Source organism: Falco punctatus (assembly GCF_963210335.1).
Source record: "Falco punctatus genome assembly, chromosome: 6".
In the NCBI taxonomy this organism is placed as follows: domain Eukaryota; kingdom Metazoa; phylum Chordata; class Aves; order Falconiformes; family Falconidae; genus Falco; species Falco punctatus.
In genome coordinates this window covers 91858169-91873365 of record NC_137585.1, presented here as the reverse complement: position 1 = coordinate 91873365, position 15197 = coordinate 91858169, and the positions used below count along the sequence as shown (strand labels likewise).

The following is a 15197-nucleotide window of genomic DNA, read 5'->3' as shown; positions in this document are numbered from 1 at the left end:
TGCCAAGAGAATGAACAAGTCATAGAGAAACATCTACCATCAAACAGAGGACACGGGCACCTCTGGAGCAGAACCGGCCCGGAGAGCTGCCCGCTGCACGTAGCCGTCGAGGCGGAGCAGCAGTCTGCTTCCCACCTGGGCGGCTGTAATAAAGCTGCCCCAGGGGCCTCACGCTGACTGACAGGATGAAAAGCTGCTGCAGCTGCTAAAGGCTGGCAGCCAAGAGGCAGCCACAGCCACCAGGAGCTCCATACCCTGCGTGGTGACCATGGAACGGCTCATCATCGTGGTCAAGCTCTGATCAGCTCAGCAAACTCTCTTCTGCATTGCTGCCTGTGGTAATGACACGATGGCGACAGGCCGGAAAGCCTGTTTGGGAACAGCGTTCCTGGTGATGGAAGGTAACGAAATGGCAGAAATCATGAACCAGGGAGAAAGGATGGCTGAAGTGCAGAGAATAACGGGGAGGTTGCTTCAGAGAGCAAGGGAGGCACGGGCTGGGAGGGGAACCAAAAGCATCAACAGTCACAAAAATAGATGTGATTGATTTCAGAAGTACATTTTGGACAGGAATTTTGTTTCTTTGAAGACAATTACTAAGTCTTAAGGGTGGGATTTCGTGACTGTGACATCCAGAAACACGGACGGTGCAGGAAGCTGCTTATGGCAGAGCAAGGTGGTTGCTGCTGCGTGAAGCCACTTCCAGCTCAGGCTGCCTGAGCCGGGCAGCTTGTGACAATCTGCTTCACTGAAGCTGCTGAGATGCTACGTGAGTGTACTTTACTTTGGGAGACAAATGAGCTTAGTAGCTTTGTTAACAATTTAAATGCAGATTTTATGATAACATTTTGTGAACTTTACCAGTCCTAGCTCAAACAAGCCTTTGTAAACTATGCTGGCAGTACAGATATTCAGTTCAGATGCACCGGTTCACTATTAAAATCTCGTCTTAAAAAAAAGTAGGCTTGCTCCTGTAGAGGACACTGTAAAAACACTAGTACATAAGTAGTAATGGAAAAATAAATGGCATCATGGGTGAAAGCAGTATCATCAAGTCTCCAGCACAGAAGAGATCACAGCTGTTGTCATATAAAAAGATGTAATTTATAGTTATATTACCGATGTTTAATAAGATGGAAGAAACCCTGTTTATGTAATATACAAAACATACTCTTGAAGGGATTAGACTAAATAATGCCCTAAATTCAGCATCTTCCAGTCTAATAAAGGACATAAAACCTGTTCAGCAATCTGTTTCTATTTTAAAAGACAAGCTATGTATACATTACAAATATTGTTTGTAAAAGAGAGCTATGGAAAGAGGGTTGGTGGGATGTTCTGCATATATTAATGCTTCATTAAAAATGCCATAAGAAGTAAGGGGAAAAAAATATCTAGGTTTAAGATGCCCTCCCACATAAGGAAAAGGATTTTAAAGCACTTATTAAATTACTTCACTTGCTTGAGCAAAAAACATGAGCTTTCTTGGAAATCAGGACAAGCTGATTATATAAGACCCAGATAGTTCTTTTTTAAAATGTTATTTCAACCCATGAAGATTTATATCTACAGTTGAAAGAAAAAAAAAGAAGAGTCTATGATTTGGGTTGTCGTTCTTAAAGAGATCTTAACGCATATCATTTAGAATTACTCTAATTAATTAGTTAATTTTATATAGAATTGTGAAAACTAGCAGCTACCCTCCTGGGCTCTGCCTTGGTCAAACGGAACCAGATTTACAAGAATTTACAAGAATTGTAAACTTCAGAAGAGGCAGGGCCTGTCGTTCTGTTCAGCAGCAGGGTAGCACCCTGTGCACCCAGGTCCTGATCCACCAGCAGGGCCGGGCTTTTCTCGAGTACTTTGTTAAAAGTCTGTTTGCCTTGCAAACTTCAGGGCAAAGAGGAAAAGAGACAACGACGCTGCGTAAGAGCAGACCTGTCTGACACCAGACCCATGGAACTGACTGCTAGAAAAGTCAGGGTGCACCCCAACGGTAGAACCTCCAACGGCATCACCCATAGGACAACCCGTTAGCGAGAGACATCTCCAGCTCGTTGCAGATTGCATAATAAAGACATCACAGGAGCCGTGCACTGACAGGCAAGCATCACCGACGCCGCGGGCTTTTATGAACGGCCTGGTGCTGGCTGGGAGTGCTGGGAGGCGCCGGGCCAGCGCAGGGCAGCCCTCCAGCCGCGCCGCCGGGCTGCCTCTTGCCTGGACCGAGCACGGCAATGCTGCCTGCAGCAAAGCTGTCACGCCGCTGCGCCTAGCGAGACTGAACCTAATGCACAGATGGGGCTTTTGCGGTGGTCCCCAAGCTGGCGTTTGTCCCTGCCCCCTGGCAGGTTAGCGGTCGGAGCCGCTCTCTGGCTCAGCACATCAGCTCGTTATGAAAATGAACCCTTCACTGCGCCTGGCTTTCAACCCTGCTCCAGCAAGGGTGAGCTTGAATAAGGAGAGTTTACACCCACTCTAATGGGAAAGGTAAGAATCTGGCCCTTGAGAGGATGAACCGTCCTTCGGGCTGGCTCAGATCCTGCCACGTCTCACAGGGCTTCTTTTACGGAAGAGAGGTTGAGCCTTCAAACTTAATTGAAAAAGACAAAAAGCGCCCTGGCCAGTTAGAGAGGAGCTCCTTTCAACAGCATCCCGCTCACTCGGCTCAGGGAGGATGCCTGCAGCGGGGTCATCTCACCTAACTTTAAATGCCTGCAGGGCAGCTGTCTGCCGGAGAGAGCTCCTGTGTCCCAGCCCACGCTCCCTTCACTGAGCAGAGAAAATGGAGCTTTCAGGACACAATGCAACTGACCTATTTTAGGCACCTACTTCAGGATGAGACGAATCAGCCCCAGCAGCGCCTGTTTCTCTCTGCTGACTATAAAGGGAGCCTAGCTAATGCACCTCCGGCCAGGTAAATCCCACCCCTCACGCTGAATACAAGCTACTAATTCATAACATTAACACCACATTGTACATGAAGCATTTAAGATCTGCAGAGAAGAAGCAGCACTCCAATTAGCTTTAATATGAAGCTGTAAGGATTCTGATAACACAAGTAAATTAATATCTAAGCAGCAGGTCCCTAGAGTAATGGCACAGTCGTTACAAAGGGAAGTTGCAGAAAATTACCATATGCAAGGTTGCAGCAAATGTAAAGATAATTTCTTGATGGAGGCCAATGCAGAGATCTGAAGGCTCAAAATACCTGAGGTTCAATTAGCACAGCTGAACAATTACAGGCGGAAAAAGCTGGAAGAGGGTGACTGACAAAAGACAAATGAGCAAGACGCCTGTAGTTCAACTTGGGTTCATATAAGACGCATGAAGAGGATGCTCAGAAATCTTCCGATTGAGTATTAAAGAAAATATGAGTGAAACACGGTCATACTAGTGACTGACAATTGCTTGCCTGCCTCATGTATGGATAACTGGCCTATTTAGGTTATCTATGACTGACAGGCATGAGAGAAGATGATAAAAAGGTGAATGCGTACAGCAATGCCCATAGAGGTTACGAGTGCCGGCAAAGGAGCACCATCCCCCTCACTCACTGCGTTCAAGCACTGCTCAGCTAGAGCCCACCCTTCGCTCCCAGACATGCGGTGCCACACGAGCTGACAACAAACCACCCCGAGGGAAGAGTCTGCTTGGCAAATCCAGCGTAGTTCATTCATGCCCAGCTGCATGAGTGATGCCTGCAAGCGGCGGGCCCGGGGCTGGATGGAGAGGCAGTCAAGCCTTGCTCCGGTACCGGGAGTAGGGAAGATCCGCTGGAGCGCCAGCTGGAGCGCCAACAGAGGCCTTTGGGGAGGGCAGATCTTCAAAGCCGCCCTCTCCGTGCCCTGGGAGCACGCGTGTCTGAGCAAGTCCAAGCACTCCACAGTGCAAAAGCAAAAGGACCACAGTCTCACTGTGAAATGCTCAAGTGGTAACCTTGCAGCAGCACATTCTTGAGATTAAAAAGTTAAAATATTTTACTAATGGTATCTCATGCAAAATGAATAAAGGATTCAGTGAAAGGATTGAAATGAAAAGCTTGAAGTATTCCAGCTACACTACCACCACGGTCTAAAGGATGACACTCACTCTGCCTAAAAGCCTTGTCCCAAGGCTTGTCCCTTAATACCTCTGTGGTCAGAGCAATTTATCGGTGTCTGAACATGACCAGCAGCAAGCTCATTAACTGAATCAGTCTGGATGAAATTTAATTGCAAGAAAAAAACCAAAAATGTGCTGTAGTTTAAGGATGGCATTTTCAAATTTGTGAAAAAGGACTGAAGAGAATAAAATCCCATCAGTTCTCAAACAGTTTGCATTCTTGGCTTTCCCTGCATCTCTGAAATTCAACACTGTCAGTTTTGCCAGTACTATCAGGACAGAAATGACAATCAAAATACTCATAACTAAGTTACATATACAGCTGTATTAGCCCTACACCAATTATCCATTCCCCTGTAATTCAAGATGTCATGCCTTGAGAATCAAGAAAACCTAGTTTTGTAGCCAAACTAGACTAACAACATGTATGATTTTCAAAAAATACTCTTTTAATACACATCTGAAGAGACACAGTTTGTGGTTTAGTATTCTGGAAATAAATCCTACTAACATGTACTGGTGATCAACTGGTATTTCCTTAATTGGCCCAAGCACTACACCGGACTGTATGGTGCTATCAGCGTCAAGAACTGTAAATATCTACTGCAGACACTTCTGGCTGCTTTAAAAGTGTGGACAGATAACGGTGCGTTTTCTCAAGCACAATCACTGCTGGCTGGAACTTAAAAGTCAGCTTCTATGATTTCACAAAAAGCTGGCAACATTCATGCGCAGAAGTTCAAGGACAGAGTTGGCTCGCAGGCCAGATCAAGCCTCGCGCAGCTAAGCGTGACAACCTTTCCCGTGCCAGTGGAGTGGGTGACACTGAGCTCAGGACAGGACACTGAGAAGTCTGGAAAACTAGGGCATTACGAGCCAAACGATCACCTGAGCCTTGAATCCTGAGCGTCCTCAGGCTGGCTCTCTCGTGTTCATACAACACATCTGTTGTCTCTAACATACTTCAAATATCTGCTTGTTTTATGAAACAAGTCTCTTCGTAACTTTTCCTAACATTTCAAGATGCAAAATAGCATTTAGCTGTAGTCATCTACCCTAGGAATATGTTAAAAATCAGACATAATTATCACTTCCTAAAGATCTTAGGCTGATTTCCTGAAGAATTAACATCACAGGACTGTAACAAGGGTCTTCCATTTTTAAATTCCTACCTACATTTTCATTGCTTAAGCTTCCAAAGCTTCTCTTTCCTGATACAGAAGACAGGACGGCTACAGCCTTGACTTTCTGACAGTTGAGAGAGGCAGTTTTGCTAAAACACAGTATTAATTTAAGTCATCACTGTGCATCATTTCTTTCTTTTGCAAGAGGATTATGTGCTCCTTCCAAAGGCATTGGAGGGTTTGGGCACAGAGGGTAAAGGGGAGCGTTCAGTTTACCTATTCTGCCATTCCGCAACTTATCCCATGAGCGGAGAAAGGGTAATGGTATTTATGATACACCTCATATAGCACATTTTTTTACCTTTCGAGACTTGTCCTGGTGTGCAGGACTAAGTTACTGCTCCATTATCATGAATGTAGAGAAGAAAAAAGCATTTACCGTATGAGAGCAAGCCTGTCTTTTTCAGATGGATGATCATCAAGCCACTGGGAGTAGCGGGCAATGGACCACTCAGCTCTCTGATGCAGAGAAACACAAACAAGCACCAGTTACACATAAACGTGAAAAAGAAACAACACACACCAATTTCAGAATCAAAGATGACATAAATGAAGGCCACATGAGACTCTCTTAATACTACAGTGATGCAGAATGAGTTAAGGAGGTGGAGTCAATTAACAGAAACAGTCCAAAACATTATTTGGAAGCTCCAAGACGACCTCCTGCATCAGCTGTTTGCCCAGTTCTGACGGGGGTTTGAATCTAGATTTCCTGCATCTTACGTAAGCAGGATCCAGGCTATTTGCAGTCTGGGATAAGACCTGCAATTTCTTCTATGAGCTGACGGAATGTTAAAGAATTGAGAGTCTATTTTAAAATCAGCTTATTCTCTTCCTACTGTTAATTAATCAAAATATGAATTCAGTGACTGTAACACCTTTACCACAACAAAAACAAACGCCATCAAATCACATAAAGTATGGGCTTGAATATTTTTAAACTAAAATAACTAGGGCAAACTACAATTTTAATTCCTCCTTCCTTAGGATGTTTCAAAAGGAAAGACAGGTTGATCTTCTTACCTGGAAGGGTGATTTTAACTCTGGTGGTGCTCTTGTAAATAAGAACTGAAGAATAATGCTGAATGGAATAACCTCTCCCAGAGCTGGGCTACTGGCAATATGCTCACTGGTCTGGAACAGCAGTGGTCTGGAAAAAGGTAACAATATACTTGTGAAAGAAAGAAAAATCTTATCTTATGCATTAGAAAAACGGCTATAAGGTGGCAATATTGCGTTAGGATAGAATCACCTCATTTTCTTCCATTAGTCTGCATCTTATGTTTTCAACACAGGTTCAGTTTGTAAAAAATTATAAAAATTGCCTAAGGTAATTAAACAACACAGGACTCTACATTTTATATTTCAGTGAAAACACTTAAGGTAACTATAGAACTCACTGTCACACAGCAGTTGCACTGAAAGCAACACAAAAAAAGTACAATTTGGCCAACATTTGCATGACAAAGATTTTTTTAAATCATAGTTATTCTCTGCATAAAATTTAAAAGAACTTTAATCTATTTCTAATTTGCAGGTGGGTGTTGCCAAAAAAGCTCTCAGTTCAATCAGAAGTAACACGAGGTAAAAAACAGTTCTGCAGTACCGTTGGGTCAGACTGCCAACTGCAAGTTCCTGTGACTGCAACTCACCTGAACGACCTCAGCTGCCTGTAACATTTTCCTAGGTCAGAGACTCGCCGACACAGCGGTGCTACTGCTAACTCCATCTATAAAACCAAACATTTTAATGTGAAATACATTTTCCAAAAATATAAAACTTGGTATTGAAGTAGCCTGCCTTTAAGCAATAATCCAGACTTGCAGACCAAGTCACCGACTTCTCGCTGGCGGCTGAGTTTGAGACAAGAAGCTATCCTTTCCCGTCATACCGCACTGCCCGAGCCAAGACTTTTTCCCTGTTCTTGGCAACATCCCATGTCGCATCCCATGGCATCCCAACCACAGTGGCAGTCTCTGGTTAAGAACAGATGGGGTCTTGTGAGCTTTCTGTGACTGAAGCTTTATTTCTCGCAGTAGGTTTATTTTGTTGGTGATGAGTTTTCTGATGAAACACTTATGTCAATATCCCAAAAATCTGACTGCAGCCTGGGAAGAAAGAAAATCTAGGCCAGACTCCATAAGCCACTCCTAAAGCAGTAAAAATACATACACATTTCAGCTGGGCATCCTTTCCTTTAGTGAAGGACAAGGTTCAAGTGATTCCTTCTTGAACACTTGGCCCCAAATTCTGGGGCACAAAACCTACACAGATTGGATAGAAGGCAGCTGGGACCTATTGTCACAGGGTCACATGGAATCACAGGCATCAGTAAGAGCATTATTTTCACACTTATTTTCATGCTGTTTGGTCTCTGACTTAGAGCAGCTGTCTTTTAACAATTGTTTGTTTTTAACACTATCTGTTTTTTAAGCACTGGAGTTCACCTGCCTTTTCGAACAAGAGCCAGCTTCTGCTTGGGTTTTTGCATCATTCATGTGAGACTAAATTTTGTCACCGGCTCTTCATTAACAGTGAGGACACAGAAGTGAGAAAGAATAATTTTGCCTCCAGATCCCAGACTGAACATGAACCTTACATGGCAAACTTTCAGTCAGTATGCACACTAACACAAATACCACCACTCAAAATACCTCATGGGTAAAGTCATTTTAGCCAGATTTGGATTAAGTCTTTACTTTTCGCGTTCCTGAGATGTCAGTCAACAGAGACACGCAAGTTTTGTTCTCCACATACACTTTTTTAAATCCCCAACTTGAAAGACTGTTCAGACTTTGATTTTCACATAAAGCACAATTAAGCTAAGTTTCAAAGAACTACAGCTAAAATAAGTAACGTGATCAAAACCACCATCCAATGCGATTCCCATTTAAGTAACGTTGCTGAATGAGTTCCAAAGTGTTTGTGATAAGACACTCTTTACAGTCAAGTCTTTAATACTATTATTCTTTGCAGCTGTAGAATTTTCTCAGACAGAGCTGGCTGCCGGGCCACCAGCTTCACCGAGAGAGAACCTGACTATGCTGGGGTTCCAGCACAAACAAGAAAGATGGTGTGGTGAGCTGCGATGCCGTAGCTCATCTAAACCCAGAAGAAATTAAATTAGCAATTAATGCAAATGAAGGCCATATACTTCAGGCACCCATCTTAAAAAGCAGGCGGCAGGATGGGAGTCATCTCACCTACTTCTCAGCATTTGCAGGTTCTCTCCTTACTCAGTAAACAGCCACTCCTGGGGTGTGATGCATCTTTCCCCACAGGAGCCATCTAGAATAGGTCAGGTGGGTCACGCTGTGGGACTACCCTCCTACACGACACGCAGACAAAGCTGGGAAAGCCAGAGGGCCAAACCCAGGCACTCACGCTTCCTCTACAGACCAGGAGAGGAGGGCACCTCTGGAAGGAGATGGGGCAAGCCCCACGGAGCTAGCCTACGCAGTGCAAAGCTGCTCCCCGAGCCCACGAACCCTGGAATACATGCCCCACATCCAGCACTTCCAGGCCACTTGAAATCTGCATTTTACATTAAGCAGAAATTCACAGGAGCAAAAAGTGAACAAGAATCCAGGAAGCAGAAATAAGGATCTTTGTCTTCTGCTTTCAGACGAATGCTCCAGCCCCGGGTTGCAGCCTGGCTCCCTCCTGCCTGCCGCCCTTCTGGCCCCCAAATCTTCTACTCCAGGCTATGAATTGGCTGCTGCTCTACAGCTGGGTGGGATCCCTGCCCCATCTCTCTGTAACCCTCGCAGCCTGAGGGCTAGGTCACCTCCTCCACACGCAGGCACGAGAGGTGCCTGTTTCTCGGGCTGAAGAGCACGTACAAGCCAGCTTTGCCGTTCCTGGGCAAGCAGGCTACCCACCAGACAGCGCGGAAGGCACGCGGACGGGAAGCCATCGTCCCCACGCCTGAGGAGGAGCCGTCGGCTGCAGTGCTGCGGGCTGGACCTGCTGGCACCAGGGAGCGAGGCTGAGCGTACGCTCCCAGGACAGGCAGGCTCTCCCTGGGGATTTCTGCAGTGAGGTGCTCCAACCCCAAACCGCGATGAAGCTTACAGCAAGCTCAGCATGCTGCTCCCCCCGATCCCCCAGGGCACGTCTGAGCGTGTACGGGAGCCAGGAGGCTGGTCTGTTGCACCGGATCAGGAACAAGTAGCCAAAGAGCTGAGCTAATCAAGCAGGCTTTGCTGCAGCATGATAGCAAGAACCCTACAGACCCTGAAAAACAAATGGGAGAAAGACTGATTTCTCCAGAGCTTCTTTTCAGGCATCAGTATTGGCTAGGGGCAGCTGGAAGTAAGTGATACCCTGCAGGAGCTGGTGTCCCAGCTCTGGTGGGAGCCGTGGGCTGTGAAGAACCAAGGAGAAGGGGATTCTTTTAGGTGCTTTACAGAATTTGATACAGGCTACAAACTGCCGGTCTGACTCGAGGAAACAGAGATGCACGGATGAAACTGTACTCATGAGGGGAAAGAAACCCCAGCACAGCAAAATATAATTTTGCTTAATAAGTTTCAAATGATTGTTCCACTCCTGAAACATAGTATGATGCAATGAGACATAAGTGAAACTTTCTACAGCTTAACCAATTCCTTATTAAAACAAATCTAAATGATTTCTCTTGAACATACTTGGCAGTTCCCATAAATGAACATTTTTAGTCTTAAGTACTAAAGAATAAAATTTACTTTGGAAAATTCTATTACTTCATCCTCAACCTTTATTCACTGTAGGAAATTATTAGTATTGCTAGAACTAGATAGATTTAATGGCAGCAGATGGTTGATTCGTGAGGTACTAGTTGCCAAAGAAAAAAATTGTTTTTAAGCTTTGCAGCATACTATACCATCTCAAATTGACTCATGAAGAGTGGGAATGAGTGAAAACTAATGTGGTAAAAATGTACATAAACCACAGAAACTTTTTTTTTTAAAATTTACAACACTAGTCTGCTATGTGTTATAACGCAGTCTCTCCAATAAAAACTGTACACTGTACTTTGCATAATAACCCAGATTGTTTTCTTCACTTGAATTTTAGCTATTTGTCTGAGCCCAATGATGCAGTGAGATGCCACGGCATCCTTCTGCTGTTACATTCCTTTCTGCAGGCCCTCTGTGCAGGGTTCTGTGTGTTTCCACTGAGCATCGTGCCAGCAGGCACCGTTGGCCCTGGAGCAAGTGCCGGGGAGGAATCGTTTCGGCTAAAGCAGCTGCTGTAATTGGGCAGAGGACTGGGCATACATCACTTCTTGGTTTTGCTGCTACCTGTCATCACCTGAAGCTGCACCAGCTGTTGATTCATGCAGCATGTTTATCCCGTAGCAGCTTTTGCTGTAATATATATCTATAGTTTCCGAAGCGTTTTGGTGAGCTTTTACAGGTCGGGTGAAGTTTTTGGCTGTCTGCAAGCCAGTATTTGCATCATATGCACAAGGCTTTTCAGACAGCCATGTCCTATGGGTGGACTTTACATATGAGAGGGTAAGTAGTATTTTTTTGTTTCTTTTCCAAATTTCTCTCCCAGAACTGCAAATTTGAAAATTCAGACATCCAGGTTAAATTCAGTGACAAATCAAGTGTCTGAGCAGTAATTTGCAACCACAGAGGGCTGGTTGACTACAGTGAGATAATCCTTAGCACAGGATCCAGGAGAAGCAGTAGTAAGTGCACGTGCCTGCCGAAAAAGAAGGGGCAGCTAGAACACCAGGCCTAATGACTCTGCCTTGTTTCTTCTAACTTTTTTCAAAACCTATTGCTTTTCCATTATTTATTCATGTTATTTTGCTATGCTTTGCAGAACACAGTGGCAGACTCCTTCCCAGCATATGCTTCTCCTCAATAATTCTGGCTCTCTAAGCCCAAGAAGGCTATATAATCTTTTCTTCTCCTATGACCCTGCCATAGCCCATGGCTAGGTGGTCAATTATCTGTTGAACTATTCACTGGCTAGCCATATTGTAAAAAATACATCACATGGCTAGCTTCTCTAATTGGATTATGTTCAGCAACCCAAGGGTGAAGTTAATACATAGTCTAGATACAGATAATGCATATATATTGAAGAGTGCTTTGAAAAACCCCATGGTGAAGTTATTGTTTAGTGCCTATTGTGGTATTTTCAAGATCTCTCATTACTAAACAGCTGTTTATTCAGCTGGAAAATCTTAACATTAAATTTTTAGCAATTACATTTCCTCCTGGCCAAGATGAATTCCAAGTTTTTAAATGTTAACTCAAAATGCTTTTTTCTAGCCATTCACCAGGAGCGAATGCTTTAACAAGCAAGGGAGCAGAAGAGCTCTGAACTATTATATGCAAGAAGCTGGCTTTGAAGGGATACAGAATTTCATTTCTCCCCCATCCAGCAATTCCGAAATGACTGAAAGGATGTTTTTTAGGAAAAATGATAAAAAGCACTTTCACACTTGTATCATCATGTTTCGTAAAACGAGCAAATCCGTTTACATGTTTAAAAATCCAAACACCTAATATTCTTCCTTTTTTAATGCGACATATTGAATCAGGAAACCAGATTCTGACCATAGACTAACCAGCATAGAAACAGTTCTTCTGCACTAGAATTTAGCATTGTCAACTTCCACAGTAAAAACATCTTTCTAGGAAAAATCAATAATAAATTATAAATATAAATACATGTAAAAATAAATAAATTCTAAAAATAATTTCTTGATAAAAGACTTGAAGAGTTGGTGGTAGTGTTAACAATGCCCCAGCAAAAGTGTTTGCACACAAAAAAACCCTGAAGAATGCCAAAAACCCCAACTACAAATCACACCTTGATAAGAAATACGTGAAGGTGTATGTAGAACAATACTAATTCAAACAGCACCAATAAAAATAGTCCATTCAACAAGGCTGAAAACAGTCATGACATAAGATGGGGTCCTTGGCACAGACAGTGGCTCCTGCCTTACACGTCACTCCAAACATACACCTGTGCTACGAAAAGATGGGAAATCACGTCATGCCTTCATGCCACAAAGCATAAAGATTACCCAGTCTTTGCAATTTCTAGACTAGTTTATTTCAATGCACTTATGATTTGTATTTGCTATTAACAAACTGCTATCTTCCTGTATCAGCTTACAAACTTTATGTAGCAGACGACTAATTTCCATGCCAAATATTACTGTAGATGCCTCATTTCTTCTGAGAAAACTTCTCAATGGATTGTGCTTATATTTTGTGCAGTGTTCGCTGCATTGTCCAGCACTTCCACCGGGTTTTAGGAACGCCTGAACTACAAGTCACCAATCCCAAAATGTGCCTAAGTGTAAGTGCTGTAACAACTCTGAATACCAAGCAACTTAAAATGTCCTTTGGAGAAGAACTGCTCCTCTCCAGAAACATAAAATTGAAAAAACATCGGGGCTTGTTTGCCTCCAGGATAACATTTTTTTCCGACTGACTAGTACTGAATTAAAAAGTGAAATTTGGTATTACATACATGAATACTGAATTATGTTCACCTTAAAAATACAAAACCAAATGAAAACAATTTGATCCAGGAATTTATAGGAGTGAACTGAAAAGAAATCTTGTGCAATTGCCTGCATAAAAACTGAGAGTGAGAAAAGAGGTGAATCCAGCCTGTAGACTGGAAATATTTCAAACAACAAGAGTCCCAAGGAACAGCACAGTATGGGATAATAACCTTGCAGCACTGCAGGCATTTTCTAGGGCTTAGAGATGCTACCGCATTCCTGTAAGCACTGATCTTCATGAAATCATATTAATGATATTCAGGCATAATGCAAGCCTATCATACCTCTGTTTACAGCTGTCACACTAGCACACACCTAGTCTGACTGCTGAAATACCGGTAATGCACAACAAAAAAAAAAATGCAATACTGGCACTGAAGATAAGACAGAATTCAACAGAATTACAGCAGTAATTCCTAACTATATAAGTAGCTGAGCCTTACTCAAGAAAATTGGCTGTTGTGCACCTCACTGAACCTGGTTCTCAACGCAGAGAACTTGAAGCCTCAGTTTTTCCCCTTCCGTGTAGACAGTTGTTGTTTTGAGCACTGCAAAAATTTTCAGATCTGACTCTCAGCCAAAGCTATTCCACTGAGTATGAGGCAGCTGTAACTCTAACTCTGAGTGCCCTGAAAGTAATGTGCACAAACACGTGAGGTACCCAAAATCTGATGCATGGAAGATTATTTGACTTACTGCATGTGTGTTTAGAATAGAACCTCAAATTAACCAAAGCTTCTGGACAGATTTCTACCCAAATCTTGCTTGCAAATAACACCAAAACACCAAATTAAGCAGGAACATGTAACCCTTTTCGAGCACAGAAAATTCAAAATGACTCTACAAGACAGAGCACAAGTAAAAACAGTTTATAAACAAACCTCCTCCTCCACACACAGTCTTTCCAGGCAGATCCTTTCCTTCGGGTTTGGCTTTAGTCCAACAATGCAGTGCCTTTCTGGGACTGAAAAAACCTCTGCACATAGCATTCATGGCCATTTGGAAAAGTTTATCCTGCCCATCAAGCCAGTGGCCCAACCAAATACCTGCTCCCTGCTCTCCTCAGCCCAAAGCAGCAGCAACCTCCCCTTCTCTCTGGAAGCATCAAGTCTTTTCCTTGACAAAGCTGTGTGCCACAGGAATGGGAGCACAGAAGTGAAATGAGTCCTGTTCAGGATTACAGCTGCATTTCAGTAAATGTGCCCAGGACTCCTGGTCAGGTCGGAGCAACTACAACCTCCCCAGTGGGGCTACCAGGAGCTGGCATCACTGGCATGTGCCCAAAACCCACCAGGTTTTTGGGAGGGGCAGAGACACCTCAGAAAAAATAGATACAAGGCAGCCTCCATGTTCAAAATGCTTCAGTCTGTTTTCTGTCATCACAAGCAAGAAGATACAGTGTCCGGGCCACTCTGGACACTACAGCCCCTGTGCAGCCTGGGACACCCCAAGGAGCTCTGTGCAAAGATGCACAGCGAGCACTGAGGTGGCTGTATGGGGCTGGCTGGACCCAGAAAGTTCCTGTCTTAAGCCCATTTTTAAACAAGCCAAAAAAATATGGTGTAATGTGAAGATGAGAAAAACACAAGGCAGCACCCAGCCACAGCAACAGTTGAAGGCAGGAGACAAGAACAAACTCAAAACCTATCTTTTTTTCTTCCACAGTACAAAAGAAGAGAAATCAGAACATTCATCTTCACACAGTTGTCCATCCAGGAGTTATACTCAGCACAATGTGGAAGAACATGCAAATCCCCCTACATTTAAATGAAAACATACCTTCATTTTTCACTTAAAAGGCAGCCAGTGTCAGAATGAGAAAAATGTTTTAAAAAGATAAAGGAGTGATATTTTTAGTATCGTTATAATAGGTGCTTAGATCAGATGAGATATTTCCTAAATTTATATGACTGACTTTAGTACTGCAGCATAAATTACAAAAATTATCCATATTTCTTCCAGAAGAGGAGTCAAGTGTCCTTTTTTCCCCTCCAGTTTCATGCCATTGTCTTCAAAACAGAGAAGGGAATGGAACCTTCTCACTGAAAGCAACTGAAAGCTTCCCCTTAATGTCTGTGGTTAAAGGCTGATTTGGTACTTTTGAGCAATGAATAAAAAAATCTTTACTCAGGAGTATGTAACTCACAGGCAAATGATACAAAGCAGCCACAAGCAGGAGCAGAGATGGCAGTGATTCCTCCCTTGCTGCCTTCTTCTCCCACCTCAGTTACCAGCCAAAAGCAGCACTTGGTATGCAGACAGCTAATTCCCATTTCCACCAGGATAACAATAATTGGGACCCTCAGACCGATCTAGTGGATGCCTGTATTCTTTGGCAAGTTAATAATACGGTGTTACTATTGACAAATTAAATTTGAATACAA

General features: G+C 43.4%; 1 protein-coding gene across 1 annotated transcript in view; it reads right to left on the bottom strand.

The window, feature by feature from the left end:
* COG5 (component of oligomeric golgi complex 5) overlaps positions 1-15197 on the bottom strand; it is a 181922-nt gene that overhangs the window by 4923 nt on the left and 161802 nt on the right. Inside the window, exons 19-21 of the mRNA XM_080392755.1 lie at positions 6941-7017; positions 6312-6438; positions 5668-5747 (exon numbers count right to left, since the gene is read on the bottom strand). Of these exons, the coding sequence (XP_080248881.1) occupies positions 5668-5747; positions 6312-6438; positions 6941-7017 (284 nt within the window). The remainder of the gene's footprint in view (positions 1-5667; positions 5748-6311; positions 6439-6940; positions 7018-15197) is intronic.